The 22,762-nt window shown below is 44.6% G+C and overlaps 1 protein-coding gene across 9 annotated transcripts in view; it reads right to left on the reverse strand.

Annotated features, from left to right (window-relative positions):
• Positions 1-22,762, reverse strand: part of Fryl (FRY like transcription coactivator) — a 242,412-nt gene that overhangs the window by 134,510 nt on the left and 85,140 nt on the right. For 2 of the 9 annotated variants that reach the window (XM_037209089.1, XM_037209088.1), the window contains exon 1: positions 9,219-9,324. The exons of 3 other annotated variants lie outside the window; for them this stretch is intronic. In XM_037209089.1, coding sequence (XP_037064984.1) covers positions 9,219-9,291 — 73 coding nt within the window. In that variant the 5' untranslated portion in view covers positions 9,292-9,324. Of the gene's footprint in view, positions 1-9,218; positions 9,326-22,762 lie in introns of those variants that run through there. 4 more of the 9 variants (XM_037209096.1, XM_028860510.2, XM_037209087.1 and 1 more) reach the window with 3 other exon arrangements.

Below are 22,762 nucleotides of genomic sequence, written 5' to 3' on the forward strand. Positions count from 1 at the left end.
ACAAAACTGGCAGCGGATGGGCAAAACTCAAAAACAACCTTAAGAACCTAACAGACATGGGAAAAGAGGATCACACTCAGGACCACCCAGAAAACGCAAACTGCCCTAGTAATGGGATTGAACTATGTATGGGAGTGTATTTATCAGACTGGCCGAAAGCAAACAGAATTAATTGTAGCTACTGTGGGAAAGATGCAAGGAATTCGAACACTTGGCACGCTGCTGGCTGAGGATGTGAGCGCCCTGCTCGAACCCTGAGCATGCTGGCCCTGCAGCAGCCTGCACATTTGGCGATGCAACCTTCAAGTGAGAATCCACTCTACACGAGCTTACTCAAGGACAGACAGACAGGGACCCCAGGCCAGCTGGAGCATTAGCATCCACTTGGCATGTTCCTCACAGTGAATCAGGAAACTGGCAAACCCCTGAGAAGAATCTATCTGTCGCACTGTTTATTATTATTCCACCCTCTGAGAGACATTTCAGATCCATACTTGGCATTCTGGCAAAGCTAAGCCTCCTGACTTGATGCTCAACTCTGCTGGCCATCCCTGGCAGTGTCTTAAATCCGAAACAGAACTTCTCAGAGTTGGGGTCCTGGCATCCTAAGTTTCTGGGAGCTGCTAAAAGTGAATGTAAGAAGGTCCACTGCCGTACTGCGCTACTCTAAAGAAGAACAGTGACCCTGTGCGATGATCACATTTAGAACTCAATTTCGATCATTAAGTTTCTAAAGCCCCATAAGTACAGAAACCTGTCATATACCACAAATGATTCCTGCCAGGCAGTTCAAGAATATTTAAATATCCGTATGTCATGGAGCCGAAAAATAAAAACCATGTATCATGAAGCATGAGCATAAAAAACAAAGGACTAGTAAAACACAAGACGAATATGATTCTCTTATTCCATATTAGAAAGCTTGTGGAATTGACTTTTAAGGTGCTAACTATTTTAATCACTGTCTGTACTTTGAACTATTTATCTTGGCGCTCCTCTGCTTGTCATTATCTGTGATTTCAAGGGGCAGGATTTCAGTTATATACTCTAACGCAGTTACTAATTCTTCTCTATGCCTTATGCGCATGCTATATCTACTCTACTTATCAACTCCTATGTCTACCCAAAGTCACCTGTTACTCCATTTTTTTAACCTGGTATGCGTGCATGCGTGCGTGCATGCATGTGTGCGTATACATGGGAGGGAGTACACATATGTGGAGGGGTATGTGCTGGGATCACAGGCAGCTGCCACACCTCCCTGGCTTCCCTGTGTGGGTTCCGGGGATTAGAACTTATGCTCATGCTTCTAGGGCAAATACTTGCCACCAATAAGCCACCTGGCAGCCCCTGGTTAACTTTTAAGTTTAGAAGTTAGTAGTAATATCCTCCACACTTTCCCAAATTTTTCCTCCAGGGTGATGAAGGGGCAGGCAGACCACTTTCCAGTCCAACCACAAGAGGCTCTGTATACTAACCACAGCGGCGCTGTATAAATCACACTGATAACCTTATCTTTGAGTGTATCCAAAACCACTTTATTGGAATCATTCTCTCTCTCAGTCTCCCTATATTAAAAATGACTCATTCACATCCTGTTCCAAAGTTTTATGAGAAACATCTTAAAAAAAAAAAAGGTATTCATTCATTGTATGTAGTGTGGGTCTACATTTCCTATTACGTTGTTAGTCAAGTATCTGTTAAAAGTTATTATTCATCTCGGCATTCTTTAAGAAGGCCTTCACTAATAATCATGTGCCAATCATGTAACTGAAAATACAGCTTATAAAGCAATTTAAATGTTTTCCTACTGCGAGTTCCGACCATATGTAAAGTACCCTAAGGAAAGATCTGGCTGTTTAGAATTTGACTTCTAGGGTCTGGAGAGATGGATCAGCAGTTAAGCACATCAGCTGCTCTTCCAGAGGATCTGGGTTCAATTCCCAGCACCCACATGGCAGGTTACAACTGTCTGTAACTCCAGTTCCAGGGGGATCTGACACCCTCCCACAGACACACATGCAAGCAAAACACCAATGCACATAAAAATAAGTAACTTTAAGAAAAGAATTTGGCTTCTAAAGCCTTCCCTATTCATTCTAATGGGTTTTTCTTTAGTTCTCTTTCTGGAGGTAGGGGATTAAAAACTTTACTTCTCTAATGGCTAAATTTTAAAAATTCAGAAATAACATCCTAAATGAAACACAACTAGTACATCTAAAATATTCAGAACTTCTGTTAAGAAATCAGTCCTGGGACATCACACATCAACTAGCGTGAAAGAATGACCAAAAGCCTGTAAAAGGCTAGCTAACCATGTCTAGAAAGGTACATCTTCACACGGCAATGGAAAGGCAAATAACTGGTTTTTCTAGAAGAGAAGTTTGAGAATTTAACCAGTAGTGGGATGGACCATACGCCAGTGATGTGAACAGCCTGCACATTGGTCCTGCCTACAGTCAGCTAGATGCCTCTCAGGCACCATGCTTGAAAGACTAAGTCATCAGTACCAAGGGCACCCGGAAGAGCTCCTGGCTGTCGATGCTCGAGGCACCACAAAGGTGCAGAAGGGATGAACGGCAGCCCAGCTGGAGGTCACAAGAAGTCCAGTAATCAGACGCAGACTATGGTGTCTACAAAGTATGGCGGCCCAGCGGGGTCCAGCAAACAGATGCAGAATGTACAAGGACAGGAAGCGAGTGGACATGCAGCCAGGGAGGTGGCTCAGTCACTAAAAGGACCCGTGAGGAGGCGGGGGGTGGGGAATTCAGCAGTGCTACAGTTCCATCCGGGTCGTCTGGCTTTGTTTTTTTAAAGGGCCCCCACATCCCGTCGAGGGCAAACGCAGGCACCTCATTTGCAGGATGTGGCCTAGCAAAGAGCTTGACAAATAAAGGTTGTGAGGGAAGAAACAGTGAGGCTCCGCCCCAAGTATGGCTGCTCACGGCCTAGAAGAGTTCTCAACCTGTGGGTCGTGACCCCTTTGAGGTAGAAAAGCCCGTTCACAGGGGTCACCGAAGACCATCAGAAAACATAGATATTGACCTTATGATTCATAGGAGCAGCAAAATTAGAGTTATAAAGCAGCAACAAAAATAACTGTATGGTTAGGGGTCATCACAGCCTGAGCAACCACATTAAAAGGGCCGCAGCATTAGGGAGGTTGAGAATCACTGGCCTAGAGGGCAGGGTGTATTCAGACCAGAGTCTGTAGTGCCCTTGAGCCACCTAGAACAGTGGACAGGGACTCTCCTAGGCTCCACACCTTAGCACTGACAGACGACAGGCTACAAACCACCTTAACAGAAGGCACAGATCGGGGACAACCACAACATACTACATTTTATGAAGCAGACACTCAAAATTCCACAGGGCTATCACACTGAACTTTCTGCCGAGTCTCAGTTACCCATGAATATGGTGGCATGCTTGTTAGAGTCTCCTGATTTTGTATTTCATTCTTGTGCTCTGTTCTTATTCTAAAATTTAGTGGTGGTGGTGGTCGGGGGAAACAATATTCAGTGAGCTAAGTAACCAGCCATACTTCTTAAAGAACACAACCTTATTTCATCAAATGAGGTAGGCCTAGTTTGAGGATTTAGAATAATATTTTTAAAAAAGGATAAAGCAGACTTGGTTCCGAAAGCCAGTGATATCGGGAGCACATCACAAAGAGCTCACGCCCCGCAAAACACTGAGATGGCTCCCTTGTCCCGGATCCACTTCCTAACACAGCGGTTTCTCGGGAAGGGATGGCGGGGTATTGGGGCAACAAGCAGGGAGGGGTGGACTATTTTCCAACACAACCAACACACAGTCTCGACAGATGACTCACTGAGATGGACGGCTACGGAAATGCAAACAACCCTACAAGAACGACTTATGGCTTCAGAGGAGCCTCGTTAACAAAGCCCAGCACCTCTCGTGCCTACACCAAGACTTCACATCCTACCTTTTCAACATGTCTTGCATTGGTGCCTAAATGAGCTAACACTCTGTAATGTGCTTACAAGAGTATCTTCCACAAAATAATAATGTATTTGTTGGTCCAATAACGGCATTGCCCTTTGTTTGTTTAGCCTTCCTCTCACAAGTGGCCCACTACAAAAGCATTCTAACTTATACCCTACATACAGGACATCTTTCCTAACCCCTCCTTTCTGCAGCCCATACAAATAGGAATTTGATTAAACCCACCATTGCCATCAATGGTTCCCTGTTTAGTTGAAGACCAAAATCCCTAAGGAGGTTTTCAAGATCCCATGTGATCTAGCCCCGCCTACCTTTCCAGCCCTGGTCCCATCCCTCTTCCCCACCACCCTAATGCTCCAGCCAAGCTAGCCACAATCCCTCCAGCCTCCTGCACCTGATACAGAAATCGGTCCGCTGATGAATGGATATTCAACATGTGGTATATTCACTATTCACACAATGGAATTTATTTAGCCATAAAAGGTAATGAAGTGTCAATATGTGCTGTAACACTGTATGATGTTATTATACAAAGTGTCCAGAGTAGCAACAGTACAGTAAGTAGATTAATGAGCACAGAGTTTCTTTTGGGGGCGGGGGATGATGAAAATATTTTGCCATTAGATACCAGTGACAGTTGTACAACCTTAGAAATACAACAGCAGACTGGACGCCATGAACGTAAGAGCTTTATACATTGTGAATAACATCACGACAGAGCTATTTTTAGAATCAGAATAACATTCCTCATCAAGTTATCATGATTGAATGGGGGCTGATGAATATATGTGTATATGAATGCGTGCATGTGTGTGCACATAAACACAAACACACACCGTACATGATACCAGGCCCAAAAGTCCTGCAATGAATGCAAAGTTTTACTTCAATCAAAGACCATTATGAATTTAATAAATTTAGATAAAAAGTATGATGGGGGTGGGGGAGACTCTATCTGTAATCCAGGAAAAACATTTCTGAGTACGAAAAGCTATTTAAGACTTACTCCATTGTGCCCATCGAAGCGATCTATGCAAATTTAGTCCCTTAACACGCCACATCCAATTCATATTCTAATTTACAAGATGGTTAAAGTGGGTCAATTTATCCCTTCTACTGTCTGCGATGAAAACGGAATCCTTTGAAATACTAGCTGCCATGTAAAATTATGTAAGCAGAGGTAATTCTAAAAATATGTTCACCAGAGGTACTGTCCACGAACCTACCACTTTCACTAACACCGCAGATGATAACGGACGAGGCTGAGGCCAGCTTGGCCTTATCAATTTGGAGGGGGGAGGGAACCCCACCAATCCTTTGAAGGACAACATCCTCACTGTGCAGCTGGTTTCACACAATGTCCCTGACTCTGTTTTTTTTCTTTTTAAAGGAGTAATGCCTCAAAGTGTTGGCACAGAGACAAAATCCTGAATTTAGGCCACACGAATGTCGCTTCATTGTTACCCAAAGACAAAGGCTTGGCTCACATCAAACCTCAGCAGGGCTGGCATCAACGACATTCCGCCAGCTAAGCAGTCCTGTATGGGGGCCTCCGCGATTAGAACCCAAAGCAGCATCTGGCCTCACAGGAACCATGCAAGCGCATCATGTAAATAAGGACTATTGCTATCAATGATAGGCACTGTGGTTAAGGTTCAGTAAGTCAGAAACACTTTTTCCTTTATTGTTGAGGGGGATGAGGACAACATTTGAAAGACAAACATAATGGGATTTCTTTTTGACTTCCTTTTTTGTTTTTTGTTTTTTAAAGCTATCTAACAAATCAAGTTATTCTCTGCTCTTCCCAAGAAATTCACTAAATGGCATGTAATAAATGATTATTTTTTCAATCACTGTGGTATGATTTTATACAACTTTGCTTTAGGACTTGTTCCCCTGAGGGGCGATGTTAGCATACAGTATTTTTTTAAACTTTTAAGTTTTTTTCTGTTTATTCTTTTTTTATATAATTTTTTGAGAACATTCTACATGAGCACTGTATCTACCTTACCTCCCCCACCCCACAGCTCCTCCATGTTCCTAATCCCAAACTCATTACCTTTTCATCTCTTACTGTGTATACATATGTATGTATATATGCATGCATGTACGTATATATGCATGCATGTACGTATATACACATAGCCTACTGGGTCCATTAGCTCTGCTCATATTTACATGGGTCTAGAGGGTGCAATTTAATAATCAGGTAACAGGAGACAGGCCATATATTTACCTACCTATCTTCCAGGCTGTTTGTTAATTCATTGCAACAAAAACGACTACATCTTTAGCTGCTCTGTTAGGTGTCTCGACATTTCCCAGCGCTCACCTAAGCAGTAAGTATACAAAGAAGAGCAAAAAGACACCCGATCTGTACCCTGAGGAGAGCACAATCAAGAAGCAGAGGAGGGCAGGAGGGGGTGACAGTGACCAACGATGCTCAGAGGGAAGCGCAGACCAGACGCAGTGCTGACAGACTGATCGCAAGGGTGGATGGTGATGGAGATGGAGTGGTCCGTGCCAAGCAGACGGGATGGGATGCACTGTGGAGTGTGGGGGGGTGGGGGGGCAGGTAGGCAGGGCGAAGGAAACAGAACCATGAAGGCACAGCACGCTCCCAGAGTGGGGCTGGAAGGGCAAGAGAAGAGACTGACGAAGTACACAGAGCCTAAGTGAGGGAAAACTTTATTCTGCAGGGAACAGAAAGACTGGGGTATGAAAGGGAAGGTAGTTAAAAAAGAACCTTCGGCAGCAAAGGGATGCTACAAACCGGATGTAGAAAGGATATGATGGAGATAATCCAGGTGACCAGGTCCCCACTCTCCCCCTACCCACCCACGCAGGAGGGTGTGCGTGTGCTGACTTAGGGCTGTGTCCATGTCAGCACAGTCAGAAGACGATAACTCAGAAGGTGGAGTACCAAGTGCTGGGCCCCAACTGAAGAGCTGGAGTGAAGGGGCTTGCTAGCCAACCCTTGGTCTCTCTGGCTCACAGACAAAGTCCTGGATGCCAACACTGCCTACCAGCCTATGGAATATTCTAGCACTCCAAAGCTAGCCCTGAAGAGCCTCCTCTCCGCGTCTTCCCCCATCCCCATGCTAATGCCGCTTCTTCCAGCTCTGTTCTCCCAGGTCATTTCAGCCGCTACCATCAGCTGGTAGTCACGGGGGTGTGCACGTCACCTCTCAACTACCCCTCACTGTAACTTTCAGGTTATGCTTTCTGTCCCGGAATAAGCTCACAGAGAGCAAAGAGCCACCTACTTCCTTCTGTATCCCACAGCATACACTCAATCGATGTTGGCTGATTCGAAAGTGTTGGGGTAATGGAAAACATCCCTAGAAAGAGACAGCCGGCTACTATCCTCTCCCAGGTCTTAATACCTCCACCACTTCTCTGCTGACATTCACCAATGCTGGGGAAATTTAAGAATAAAAAAGCACGCCCATTTCCCAGGTCAAAGATGGACATGGTTGAGGCCTTACTCAACACTGACACTAGCAACTTTTTTTCAATATTAACATATTGCTTTGTAATGCTGAAAACATCTTTGCTATGCACTATGAATGCCCAAGGGCAATGGGTTAACCCTAGACTGGATCTCTCTCCTGCCGGCACAGCTAAGACCCCAGGCTTTGCAAGCATCTGCTTTGGTTCCCTTTCAGATCCAGGGAATATGACTAAACCAGATTTGGCTGTGGCTGGCTGCAGGGTCCAGGCAACGATGTGCAGGCATATTTAAATGATCACAAATAAGGACGCTTCGTTTTTCTATGACAAGCTGCTGTGACATCATAGAGTGCTTTTCCACATGAGTGTGTGAATTATACCTTCATTCTCATCTTACTACAGATAAATAAGTGGGGAGGACAGAAAGATTGCTAACTCTGATCTAATTGATCTCTGCAGAAGTACATTCTACATGACTAACTTTCTTTTTAACTACTAAAAATATTTAGCTTAATTAACCATCACGAGGCTCCCAATATTTTAACTACATTTGCTCACTTAAAAACTTTCCTAAAACTAACAGTTTCCTGCCATCTGGAGAGGCAGTAGCTACACGTGAAAAGAAAAAAAACTACTTAAAGATCGGAAGCCAATGAAATGCAGGCGGGGAGGCAGGAGAGCCAGTACCTGCAGACCCCCTTCAGGTTGTCTTCAGTGAGTTTCCCTTCATGTCAACATTTGGACTTGCGTATCATTTGCTTATGAAACGAAACTCCGTTAAGTAAGTGTTTTCATAAAGAGTTGAGTAGGAAAGACTTTAAATTTAATCTCTCATGCTTGATTCATTAGGCTGCCAGGGCACCACAGTGGCACGGTTGGAAGCCAGATCCACAGGATTCTATACCCCTAGCTCTTCGCTACCTCCATGACCTTGGGAGAGTCACGATTTTCCTATGCTTCAATTTTCTATGCATAAAAAAGTCCTGATAACAAGACTGGAGCTCGCTCAATTCATTAGTCTGATCTCCTAAGTTGATGGTGATGATTATTTTGGCAGTGAAGTTAGGAGTCGGAGGCGATAAATCTTATCATTTATGTGCTCTGAGTATTTTTTTTTTTTCAGAGCGAAAGTAACCACTGAAAAACATTAAATGAAACCAGTGTTTCTGCCAAATCCTTATTTGAGGGAAGGACTCGGGGAGAGGATCATAGCTCAGTGGCACTTGCTTCCTGACTTAAGTGGATTGGAAATATATCATCCTGAATGTTCTTTCTCATAAAATCAAGTACCTATGTATGACTATCACCCGCTGCAACTTCGGTAACAGCAGGGGAAAGTTACTGCCACCCTATGAAACCGCCCGATGCCTGAAGACAGCCCATGCTGCTACACACACACACACACACACACACACACACACACACACACACACACTCTGTACTAACAGCACTGTGGACCGGTACTGGACTCCACAGCCCTGCAGGAATCCCAGCTGCCCTGTCATCTTCCCCCATTCTTGATGGATTCTGAGAAACTTTGCCGGAATAAACACAATTAACAACCAACAAACCGGAGGCTTGTTGTTGCAGGAAACGTAACTACCCAAATTACAACCGCCTCACGTGGGCACCTCAAGAGTCTCATCTGACTGATGGCCGTGGGGAGAGCACTCTCTCCGTGGTACTTTCAAGGCTCCGAATGATCTGGATGGGTCTGGAGAGAAGGCATGCGAGGAACGGCAGGGATATTCACAACTCAGCATTTCCCCCCCAGGGCCGGCATCCATACTCACAGCTGCAGCTCCACGACTTTAACAAGGACTTTATGCTAATTTCAAAAAACACAGAATCCTGTAGACTCAACATTGTGTCTTGGCTGGCTGCAGGAGCAGGGGCAGCAGTGGCGGCGGCAGCAGCGGCAGCAGCAGCAGCGGCGGCGGCCGCAGAGGTGGCAGCAGCAACGATTCTGTGGCTCTGGCTCCCAGGCGCTGTCCCCTCGCCTCTCGCAGGCGGCAGAGTTCTGGCCCACAGTGCCTTGGCTTCATTACCATGCAGGCTCTCGGTGACGCACAGCCATAGGGGAAGCGCTGTTCGATGCAGATGAGGTACCCGGCTGAATTAAAGCTTACAAGTTTATTACCAGTGCCCTGAAGGACACCCTCACCTTTCTTTATGCAGACCTGCATGTGGCCAACGAGACCTGCCCCGTTTGCATTCAGATTGCCAGTGTGAGGAGCTTTCGGCTCATGGGGGCTGCTAGGAAACAGACACTCTCTGCCCTTCCATGCCAACTTTCCTCACAGGCAAAGGGCCTTAGAAACACAGTTGGTGTTTGGTTGGTTTTTGTTGTTGTTGTTGTTGTTGTTTTAATGAATTAGAATCTAGCATAAGATCTTTAAATGTTTTTCTTTAATAGCTGGTGGCCTCCTCAAAGCAGGGGGGTGGGAATCAGTAGCAGTTTCCTAGGGGACTTGAGCAGTACATCATCTCCACCCTGATCCACACCCAGTTTGTCCAGCATGCTTATGATGAGACAGAGTCCACGGGCCCACTTAGCCCACTGGAGATAATGCTGCCTAATGGAATAAGCGATGATGTCATGGACACTGCCTGAGCCTCCACTGGCCTCTGAAACTGCCCAGCTCAGGACAAAGTTGTTTCCTGGTGCATGCAACTTATTCTAGAGAGATAACTGTCAGGTAAGGGGGCTGTTTTAAAACAGGGTTTTCTATTCTTAATAAAACATCCAATTCCCATGAAAGCCTGGCAGTCAAAATGTCAGTGAACAACCCAAGTATCCATTGGTCAGATAAATGCATCTGGACAACTTCATTCTATGGAAGAGGTTTGAAGATGAAAATACACTGTCAAAAACATAACTGCCCTTTAAAACAACAAAGACATTGCACAACCAAAACAAGTAACAGTTTATGCCAACAGCAAAAGAAAAAACCGCTTCAACCCAATTAGTTTACTGCATCTTTGGAGGTCAGCAGGCATGCGTTCAGAGGCGTCCCTCTTCATATGGAGAAATACATTTGTAGTGAGCCACCTGTATTATTGCATTCTTTAAGTACCACAGAGAACAAGTGCAATTATCAAAGTCATAACTGAATAAATTCACTCACAGTCAAATTGCCAGGCACTATATTAGAAACTAAAATAACATCTTTCCATGCATGAACACCATCCACTAAGTACAGCAGGATAATCGCATTCACTAACACATATGCGGTGGTCATAGTAGAGGGGCAGATGTCCGAAGCTGTGTGACATTTTGCTTTGTTTTTTTTTGTTTTGTTTTGTTTTTAGAATAGTTCAAGAAATCTGATACAAGTGTGGACCATTCCAATTCCTAAACAAACCTAACAAGAAAATTCAAACTAAGAGTGTAAAGGCTGACCAACCTGGAACCTAGCCCCACACCAAGACACAGGACTGACCATCCTGAAACCCAACCCCACACCAGGACACAGGACTGACCATCATGGAACCCAACCCCACACCAGGACACAGGGCTGACCATCATGGAACCCAATCCCACACCAGGACACAGGGCTGACCATCATGGAACCCAACCCCACACCAGGACACAGGGCTAACCATCATGGAACCCAACCCCACACCAGGACACAGGGCTGACCATCATGGAACCCAACCCCACACCAGGACACAGGGCTGACCATCATGGAACCCAACCCCACACCAGGACACAGGGCTGACCATCATAGAACCCAACCCCACACCAGGACACAGGACTGACCATCATGGAACCCAACCCCACATCAGGACACAGGGCTAACCATCATGGAACCCAACGTCACATGGACACAGGACTGACCATCATGGAACCCAAACCCACATGGACACAGGGCTGACCATCATGGAACCCAACCCCACATGGACACAGGGCTGACCAACGTGGAACCCTAACTACATGTGGGATGCTAACACAGAACCCTAATTCCATACTGAGATGCCAAGGCTGGCCAACTGCAAACCGCAGTTCTACATCACTGTCAGTTGCTTCCATCTCTATAAAAAACATTTAAAGGTCAGCTAGAAGCAGGGTTCCTCCTCATTCCAAGAAGAACCAAGGCATCCAGATGTTAAACGAGCAAACGACACCCCATAGTCCCAAAGCCCAACCTCCTACCACATCCCATTCTTGTACATTAACAATGAACATACACACTGCAAAAGACTCCATATTTTATAAAAATCAGTCTACATTTTGTTTTTAATTCTAGTATTCCCCAAAGTAACGTTGCTACACAATCCTCTCTTCATCAGACTGCTGACAGATTCTGTGGGGGAAGGTGACCTGAACCCAAATGAAAGACACCATTCAACACCGAGGCTCAGAACCAAAACACATCAACTGACAACCTGGTCCGCGACATCTGGATGCTCTGCCGACATCTGGATGCTCTGCCGTGTTCTGGCTACCCCTGCTGGGCTAGGCTCACCTGAGAGTTACAAGCAACTTGACACTGCTTGACGACAACATCCCATCAAAGTGAATGAGATTCACTCCCAGGAAACCTTCCGAACTACACAAGTGTCATACAGGGAGTCAGTTTGGTGACTTTGGGGAGAAAGAGGTAAATAATGGGTCATTTTCTCATGCCTTTAAAAATGAAGTTTTTTTCCTTTTTAAATCTGTCTCTACAGATATAAAAGAATAAGCCAGAATCTGAAGTTTCTATTTCACCTAATCAGTTTATATGCATAGGTGATGTGTGTGTGTTTGTGTGTGTGTACGTACATGCAGATGAACGTGCACACATACATTCCATTTATATCAGAAGCTCATTATAAATACAGTACAGGTGAAATGGCATTTTCCATTTATATATAAACTAATCTAACATACGGGGAAAGCCTGGTCCTAGCCAAACCTTATTCTAAAGTATAAAAAACACAATCAACAGTGTTATTCTTTCAAGTCCTGATCACAAACACCATAGCAATACTTACTTAATGGAGTATTTCCTTTCTACATCTTCTGATGCTTTTATTATCCAAACCACCAAACTATTAGCTGGAAGAAAACCACAGACACACCCAGCAATCCTTTTAGAAGGCCATGCAAGAGTCTCACTGTGCTCCAATTTCCTTCTCAATCAATGACTAATCCTCTTTTAAAATCACACAAATGATACCCCCATTGTTCTTCAAGTGAGTACTCTCTTGTTAAACTGCTAATTAATTACATCAACCAAAACACAGCCTAAAGCTTATTGTAAGTTTTCAGATTACCAGAGATGCCAGTTTTCCATTTTACACTTTATAAATTCAGAATCCTCCGACTTATATACACACATGAATATTTTCACATCATTGCCATAAAGACAGCTACCAAAATTGTTTCCAGAAGGTGTAGCCTTGACGAAGCAGGGGAATCTAATTCAGGTCATTTATTTAGCCATGTTCCCGCTCACATTTTAGACTACAATTTCTCTGGCTTTGGAGATGATGCTTCAGAATGCAAGAGATTCACAGTTTCGATTCAGGCTATTCCTGCTTGTCTGAAGACCCTACTGCTGACTTTGGTCAGAGGACATGAAGAAATCAAGTCAGTATTGAACTGTGAGCTTCCTCTTTGCGGACTAGATTTCATGGTACTGGGAGATACAGCGGGGTTGTCATCAACAGTCTTACCCAGCTTGCAGCCTGTGAACTATAGAATACTGGTATGACCAGATATGCCCATGGGTTCAATAGTGGCACGCATGTTACAGGAGTAACCAACTGCTTTCTCATTGGATTTAAAGGCCTGCTCTACAAAGGAAACACAAGCCTGGTACTACAAATCTGGCCAAGAACCCATTATTGAGGAGCTCATAGGCCCCAGTAAAAACTCTACTATTACCCTGCTTAACAGACATACTATCCAGCTGCCCTCTAAATTCATATCTCAATACACACATAATTGGTACAGCTCTCAGACAAGTGTCGGGAGAGTTCCCAGCCACAAACTGGACATCTCCATCGCATCCCTCCCCCAAGGCTCAGGGCCCACTGTGGACCACGGGGTGGAAAGATTCTAAGAGCTGGATGTCAGGGAGGATCAGAACCAAACAGTGTCTCTTAGACAAGATGGAAACACTGCACTCATGAACTTACAGCAGCTCTGCTTCCCTACAGAGGAACTCCTCGAGGGCAAGCCAATCAACATTCAGCATGGAGTAGGGAGGGGCTGGGGGGGGCCCCCATACTCAACTGGAGAGCTATGGTGTGGCCCCTGGTAGGCTGACCACACTCCAGTAGGGGGTCCCACACCAACGAGCATATGGGCGGCACAAACGATTTAGTGGGTGGTCAATAAAACAAACAGAAAAGGGACACAAAGTTGGGAGGTGGGGGGGGAGGGATGGGGAGATATGAGGGAGGGTGAAATGACCAAAACACTCTACGAAATTCTTTAAAAAAATTTTTTTAAATATTCCATGGTTAAAAAAGAGATTCATATTTTTAAAGCCGTCACCTTTTGTGGACAGGCTCCCCACTACAAGCTAGATGCGGCAGTGAACACCGTGGTCCTTCTCCTGACCTCCGGGTGTTGGGATGTAGGGTTCCCTCCCTTTCGCTTGATCCCACGAAATCGGTGCTCCTTCCAAAGACCTGGCTTCATAGTTTTCAGCAGAAGGTAGACTGCACACAACCAAACACCAGCGAAACCCTCAGGAAAGCACACCGAACACTGCTGTCTAGAAGAGGGGGGAGCCGGACAAAATGTTCCCTGATGCTTCTTCCTCAAGTCTGAGTTCACTTCAAATATCGCATTCTCCACTGGAATGGCGTGTTCTGAGAGAATTCCTCAATTGCTAACTCATTTTAGGAAAGGAACACAAATACATGGATCAGTCCTCATAGTAAGAGCTTCATCAACATCGCAAACACTCTGTAACACTGGGGTCCAAATTTAGCACACTCGGAAAAGAGTGAAAATAAGGTGAGCTTTTCTCCAGAAAAAAAAAAAAAGAAAATGTCAAATATCCTTTGGCTCCTAGAGACCTCTACGGCTCCCACAGCCTCTTCAGAAGATTCTCATCCTTGCTGGAGCTTAGAAGAGAAGTTGAAAGGCTTCAGAAGAAAGACACTCTCAGGTCTGTTACATAATTACCAGACACGAAATGCAACATGCCGGGAGGGGGGTGGGAACCACTGCAAAAACTCTGAGACCTCATTAAAAAACAAAATGATAATGGTCTCAGTCCGTATCATTAGCGGCACTGAATTCTTGGTGTGCTCACTCCTGACCTCTATCTCTCCTTCGTTATTGGTGAAATTAAAAACTCTAGCTACACTTCGTCCTTTTTTTTTTTTTGGGGGGGGGGGTATTTCCCAACTTTTCTACAATGAATGTTTTGATGTCTTAAAGCATCACTACCAAACGGAAGCACGAGCTCCTTGGATAAACGGTTAGGTTTCAGACCGGGGCAGGAAATACACAAGAAAACCCTGGAGTGCCCTGCAGTGTCAGAAAAGAAAGGAAGGGCTAAAAACAAACCAAACGGAGGCGGGGCAAAGGAGGAGGGGGCCAACTCATGGAGTGGCCCGGAGCCAAAGCACCCAACGGTTTTGTACTGTAACCCAAAGCATAACTGTGCACAAATCAATATTACTTGCTACTGGCTGACTGGTCCCACCCAAACCCATGTTAAAATCCAATCCTTGTTGCAAGGTATGAAGAGGGTAGGAACTCAGTGGACTGTGGTGTTTGGAGGCAGGATCTTTGGGAGGTAAATATAAATAAAGTAGGTCGTGTGGGTAGCTTCCTAAGGTTGCAGCGTCTCAAGAGGTGGGGATTGAACTAAGATTCTGAACTCTTGACGCCCTGCACCCCCTGCCCCTGCAGGGCATCTTCACCAGCAAGAAGGATCACACCACATGTGGCCTCTGGTCTTGAACTTCCAAGCCTTCAGAGTCAGAACAAATAAACCTTGTTTCTGTTTAATTATAGCAACACTTAAAATGACTAAGACACTGATATAAATAAACCACTGGACAAATAAATAGGAAGAAGAGGAAAAATCTTCCACTGTGCAGAAAAGAGGAGGCCTGACTGCTTCCCTTTGAATGGCTGCCTGGCAAGCCTGGCCCCTGAATGACATCGGAGAGCTTGGGTTTTCAGAGTGCCCCACTATTCCTGAACTACTGAGACAGGCTCACTGTACCTAACCCATACCCAAAATATGGTTCCCAGAGAACACCTGCTTTTGTTCTAGGACTCTAAGGTTTGGGTATATGCCAAGCCCAGGATGCCTACATAAACCAGCCTAGATAAACCCTGGGCAGTAAATGTCTAATGAGCCTGGGCCAGCATCAATTCACCTAGTGTTTCTGTTCACCCACTGTGAGACAAAAAATGAGCAGGAAAAGGATGACTTTACCAAGGAGAAATCTGAAAGATATTCCCTCAAGCCAGAAGACCAAGAAGCCTTTGTTTGTTTGTTTGTTTGTTTGGTTGGTTGGTTGGTTGGTTGACTGATTGGTTTTTCGAAATGATTTTAGTATGTAGCTCTGACTGTCCTAGAACTCACTCTGTACACCAGGCTGGTCTTGAACTCAGAGATCTGCCTGCCTTTGCTTTCCGAGTGCTGGGATTAAAGGTGTGCAAACTAAACCCGGCCTATGGCCAAGGTTTTTATTAATGATAACTAATGCTAATGGTCCTAGCGCTGTTCACAGAACGTGATGAGGAAGGCATTTCACCCATATCATTCCTTCCCAGAACCAAAAGCCCAGCTTAATCATGTAGGGAAAAAAGGATAAATCTAAAGTACAGGGTGACCCACAAAACATCCAACTAATATTATCAATACCATTAAAACCAAGGAAAAACATGAAAGCAAACACTCAGACCCAGAGCATAAAAACAAATGAATCTAGGGCTAGGCGTGATGGCACACGCCTTTAAAATCCCAGCACTCCCGAGGCAGAGGCAGGTGGATCTCTGAGGCCAGCCTGGGCTACAGAGCTAGGATAGCCAGGGCTACACAGAGACCCTGTCTTGAAAAAACAAAAAGGGGGGGGCAAGGATGAACTGGGGATGTAGTTTGGTGGCAGAGTCCGGGGCTCATCCTCAGCAACTGAAGAAAAAAATGCTTGGGTTCTAAAGAGCTAAGGAGACACACACAGTTAGTAAATGTACAGTGGTATTCTTGATTGGATCTTGACAGAATGAAGGGGGAAGTAACAGCTAAGTGGAACTTTGGCTAGTAATACTGCATGGATATTGGTTCCTGAGTTGTGACTAACTGACCATAATGATGTACAGTAGTAACAGTAGAAACTGAGGCAGGTGTACAGACAAATTGACTATAAATCTGGAAGTATTCCAAAAGAAAGTTTATATACAAGCACAATCCTTATATAAAGTGTGCAAAGTTTACATGAACTCATTCCAAACTTCTGCTTCAAGCCTCATGGGACAATGGGACTTACTTCTCTTCTATTATACATGACTCTAACCCTATACAAAATCTGTGGCTGAGACAATCAGATACTGACCTATAAACAGAGGGGGCTAAAGCCATTGAGAGACATGAAATAGGAAGGACATAAAAAATCATCTCATCTCCTTGGATGCAGTTTCAGGGCTTTGGTGCAGAGACTGGATCCCATGAAAACCTACAAACCAAAGATGTCCACTGATTAACCAGGACAATTCTCTACTACAGGAAGGCTGTGTCCAGCCACTAGCTAAACATCCCTCTAAACCTTCCTGAAAGGAGTTTCAAAGGCTTCAAGACAATCTTCTGAAACTAGCCTAGAAGGATCAAGCTATCTGCCGGTACTTAACCATCCAGAAAGAAAACTGCTCTTTCAAAGAATGTAACAAAATCCAGTGTGCAACAAGGTTGCATTCACATATCTAAAGTCTAACTAAAGACTATTAGATGTGTCAAGAAGTAATAAAATTAGTAAAGTAGATCTGGAAATAACAGATGATGGATTCTACTGTTTCTTTAAAAGGCCAGATTCAATGATATAGAGGAAGAACATGAAAAAACAAAGAGAAAAAAAAAGACATTAAAAATGATTCAAATAGAACTTTGAGAGACAAAAGAAATCTACGAAGTAGTCCCATCCTTATTCACAGGAAAGAGTGTCCTATGACCTGTTGCAGGATATTTAATGACACTGTCAACTCCGAGACTGCATTCTTTTCTGGAAAAACCTGCTTCTAGCGGCGTGGCTCAGCCTTACCACACTACACACCCTTAATCCAAAGGCTTTCTGCTTGAACATTGTGAACAGGATTAAATAAAACTAACCATATGTCAAGAGGCTGAGCAAGCAATCAGTTGATAGGAAATAACCATAGAGAATAAGATGAAGTTAGGACAGAGAGAGACACACAGAGAGAAAGTAACAGGGAGGGACATAAAGTTGAAGGAGGTTTTGTTTGACACAGCATAGGAGAAAGCTCTTTCTGGGATGTCGGCCGAAGGTCAGTCGGGTTCTCTCTCTGCCTCTCAGAGCTAGCAGGTTTTCACCCCAGCATCTGGCTCCCAAGTCTTTATTGGTAAAATTGAATGACTGAAATTTTGATAAATACAATGACCCAGAGTAGACACCTCCAACTGCAGGTAGCAAAGAGTCCTCCTGTACATACCATATTTCCCCTACACAGAAATACCTGTTGTGACCTCTAATTTTTAAACCAAGCACAAGATTAACAAAACAGGACAAGTGATCATATATTATGACAAAAGTTATATGAAGGTGGTCTCTTTCCCTGGCTCATTTTCCCAACGTCTTCTAGGTACCCTCTTTGGGGTGATGTGCGGTGACTCCTACATGATGAGAGGAAGTGAGACTGTCACGTGGGGGTCATCCAAACACTCATACCGTGTTAGCACAGTGGCCCAATGGTAACACTCCGGCTTTTACCTGACTATCAACATACACAGATACACAGGATGGACAGGCTGGCAAAGTCATGACTCATGTACCAAGCGGGAAGAAGCAGGGCAGACCAAGGTTCCACAGTGCTACTCAGAATGGCATGCAAACTGATCAACTGTTTATTTTTATAATTTTCCAGTTCATATTTTCAGACCACAGAAACCTGCAGAAAGTGAAACCGTGAATAAAGGAGAACAAGTAGATCTAGAAGGAACCCCCCGGGGCTGGACCTATAGAAGACTGCAGACCCGACAGGTGGGGGGTAAAAAAAAAGGACATAACCTCTCCAAACAGAAGCACAGACTACAAAACAGAGTCTAATGCTCACAATGGCATGAACAAAGGCTCAGCAATGATGGAAACCACCAAAGGCTCTAGCTTCATAAAACCGGCATCTCTGCAGGACAGCAGAAAATGCTGCCAGAAGACACAAAGACCAAAATGTTGTCTAAAGTTGGTAAGACGACAAAGAGATCCAAAGTTCGCCAGCAAAGGCACACACACGTGCCGTGCCAAGATCCAAAAGAAACTGCTGAGCCCAACGGTAAAGAATTTTTTTAAGTAATAGAAAATGGTTAATTGCATATAGAGGAAGCAAGGATTAAAATGAACTTGGGTGTCTCAGCTATCTAAGACTGTAAGGCCCAAAGGGAATAGTGTTACTGAAAAACTCAATGAACTAAAGAAGAAACAAAAGAAACTGCTGCTATAGAGCTTTATATTCAGAGAAAATATCTTTAGAAGGAAAAAAAAAACAAAGTAAAAATTTTTTCAGACCAGACCAAATGTGAAACAATTTATCACTGACAAAAATCTGTACTATGAAAAAAGAGACAGAGAGGTATTAAGGAGTTCTTCAGGTAGAATAATGATCAGGAAGGTAAAATCTTGCATCCATACAGTCAAGTGAAGGGCACCAGAAGCCGTGAGCAGGTGCAGGAGGAGAAATGCTTCTCACTTTAAATGGTTTTTCCAATGTTACCTGACAGGCTCGCATGCAGCTCAGTGGAAGGATGCTTGGCAGGCATGCACAAAACCCTAGGTTCAGTCCCCAGCGCACACCATCAATTCATACAAGCAAAATAATTCACTAAAACAGAAGTGACTCACAATGGACCACTGGGTAGAAAGGAAACATTTTACTCCAGGGCTGGAGACGTGGCTCAGTGGGTAAGGACACTTGCTGCTACACCTGAGGACCTGAGTTTGGTTCCCTGCACCCATGTCAGGTGGCTCACAACCACCCGTAACTCCAGCTCCGGAGGATCTAACATTCCTGCCCTCCCTGGGCACCCGCACCCATGGGCAACATACCTACATACAGACACACATACCTACATACAGACACACATACCTACATACAGACACACATACCTACACACAGACACACATACCTACATACAGACACACATACCTACACACAGACACACATACCTACACTATTTTGTTTTGTTTTGTTTTGTTTTTCGAGACAGGGTTTCTCTGTGTAGCTTTGCGCCTTTCCTGGAACTCACTTGGTAGTCCAGGCTGGCCTCGAACTCACAGAGATCCGCCTGCCTCTGCCTCCCGAGTGCTGGGATTAAAGGCGTGCGCCACCACCACCCGGCTCCTACACTATTTTTTAATTTTTAAATAAATCCGAAGAAAAGTTTACTCCATCAGCACGATAGCACAAAGGAAACACAGAAAAAGCATACCGTAGGATTTCAGTTCATTCATCATGTGTAGAACGTCATTCTGTTATCGCAAGGTCAATGTGTGATACACTGAGATTTGTAAACTCCAGTGTGACTTCTTGTAAAGGAGGCGGGAGGGGGAAGGGGCGGAGCTAAGCTCCTAGTAGAGTATGTTTGAGTATTAGAAGACATGAAATCCAAGAGATAGCAACGAAAGTGGGGTGAAAATATGACAAATAAACTAAACAGATGTAATTTTATTTTCCTTTTTATTAAAAAAATTGTTTCCACACAATTCATTTTGATCATGTTTTCCCCTCCCCCAATTCCTCCCAGAGGACCCCCACTAGTCTTTTTCTCTCTAAAAATCAAACAACAACAAAAAAATCCCCACGAAAACTGGAGATCAAAACAAACGAGCAAAAGACTACTAAGGGAAAAACATGCCCCAACAAAGCAAAATAAGATAAAAGGTCTACAGCAATACCACTGAGTTTGTCTTGTGTTGGCCAACTACTTCCGGGCACGGGGCCTGCCCTGAAATGTGGTTAATACACCCAGGGAGACTCCATCGGAGAAACTGATGATTTTACCTTTGCCAGTGAGTATCAGTTGCAGATCACCTACAAGACCGAGTTAAGCCTAACCGTGTCAATAATTCCATTACATGTAAGTGGTGTAAACACTGCAAAGGATAACAGGGTAAAACAGATCCTTATGCCCCGGACAAAGACAGACTTCATTTGTGAACATACAGTGGGGATTCTTACATAGAAACACGCCTTATGAAATTATAAATTGTGATTAAGTGCGAGGCGATAAATAGATACTGATGGAAAAACCAGGGTCCCCACACTAAGGCAGGGGGAAGAGACAAAAAGAGGCCTCTCTGGGACACGGTCAAATCTAAAAACCTGTTAGTGAAACATCCTGACCTCAAGAAGGAACCTTTGTGTGTATCATCAAAAAACAACAACAAAATAAAACCATCACAGGTAAGTGACCCCTTGACTTTTCCACTAGCCTGAGGAGATTCTCAAGGAAAACCTAAAATATGCATAGAATCTGAAAAATACTCAAGTAAATAACAAAATATTGGAGAAAGGTCATGAGAGGAACCAGGTCAGAAGTCCGTTTTGGGGTGAGTTGGAGATAGACTGGAAAAGAAGTTAATTTAAATTGCTGAGGTGAGGGACAATGACTTTTTTTTTTTTTTTTTTTTAAGGATACTGGTAAGGATGGAGGGGGGAAGGGCAATAAAAATGGCGAAAAGAACAGATTCCATTGTTCCCTACTTGATATCTGCTGATGAGTTTAATGAGAAAAAGTAAGGTCTCGATGTTCAGAAATGATCCCCCGGCTTCAGAAGGGAAGGAAGAACCTATAGGAATGGAAATGGAGTAGTCCATTTTAGATCCCACTGAGAAGAGCTGGACTACATAAGAGCTGAGAGATGCCAGGACCGGAGGCAAGAGGGCAGAGGGACAGTAGAGAGTAGACAGGCAACAGCCCTCGCAGCTCTCCAGGTGTCCTCGTTCTTCATGGGGGGGGGGTGGACGACAAACTGATGGTTCTCAAGTGCTTACGATAACCACACGCTAACGGATTCAACTGGGGTGAAGAGAAAGAGAGAGAGAGAGAGAGAGAGAGAGAGAGAGAGAGAGAGAGAGAGAGAGAGAGAGAAAGAAAGAAAGAAAGAAAGAAAGAAAGAAAGAAAGAAAGAAAGAAAGAAAGAAAGAAAGAAAGAAAGAAAGGAAGAAAGGAAGAAAGGAAGACCAGGAAGCGGGGTTCAAATGCAGCACCAGGCAAGACGAAAATAACCCACGAGCCAAAGTGAACTCAATGTCTGCCCAGAACTTTCAATACAAGTTTCAGGTCATGTCCAAAATTAACTGCTTATACTCCCACGGTGGTTGGAAGGAGACAGCCTCCATACTTTTGGGCATCTGAACACTCGCTCCCCAGTTGGTGACACTGTTTCGGTAGCCTCAGGAGGCTTTGTCCTCGCTGGAGGAAGTTTGTCACTAATGGTGGGGCTTGCTCTCTCTGCTTCCAGCCTGCAATCCTGAGATGTGAGCCTGCAGCTCTCAGCTTCCGGCTCCAGGCACCAATGTCAGTCACCGGCTACCCCGCCATCACTGCCGTTACAGACCCTAACCCTCTGGAACTGGAGGCCCCCCCAAAACGATTTCTCCTATGAGCTGCCTTGATCATGGTGCTTCAGCCCGGCAGAAGAGAGCAACATGATTACAAAGACAGGTCCAGTTTCTGATCACAGCTATATGATTTCTAATAATGATAACTTTCACAGAGCACCACAGGTTACGCACAAGCATATGATTTACAAACAAGCAAGCTAAAACCCACAAAGCAGCATTTTTTAAATTTGTATGTGAGCAACGTGTGCGTGGGGGGGGGGTGTCAAAGGTCAGTGGTCAACATCAGTGTCTTCCCTATTGCTCTCCAATTTATTTTGGGGGACAGAGTCGGTCCCTGAGCCTGGAATCCACAAACTGGCTAGACTGCCTGGCCAGCAAGCCCTGGAGATCCCCCTGCCTCGCTCACCATTGCTTCCCCGTGCTGGGGCTACAGGCTCATGACAACACATTTGGCTTGTGTGGATCCTGGGATCCAAACTTTGGCTCTCCTGCTTAGAGCAGCAGGCCCCGTCCCTTGAGGAGTGGGTGTGTACGGAGGGCAGTTACACTTCTCTCGGGTACCGTAAGGTACAATAGCTGGTG

The sequence above is a fragment of the Peromyscus leucopus genome, chromosome 10, assembly GCF_004664715.2.
Source record: "Peromyscus leucopus breed LL Stock chromosome 10, UCI_PerLeu_2.1, whole genome shotgun sequence".
NCBI lineage: Eukaryota > Metazoa > Chordata > Mammalia > Rodentia > Cricetidae > Peromyscus > Peromyscus leucopus.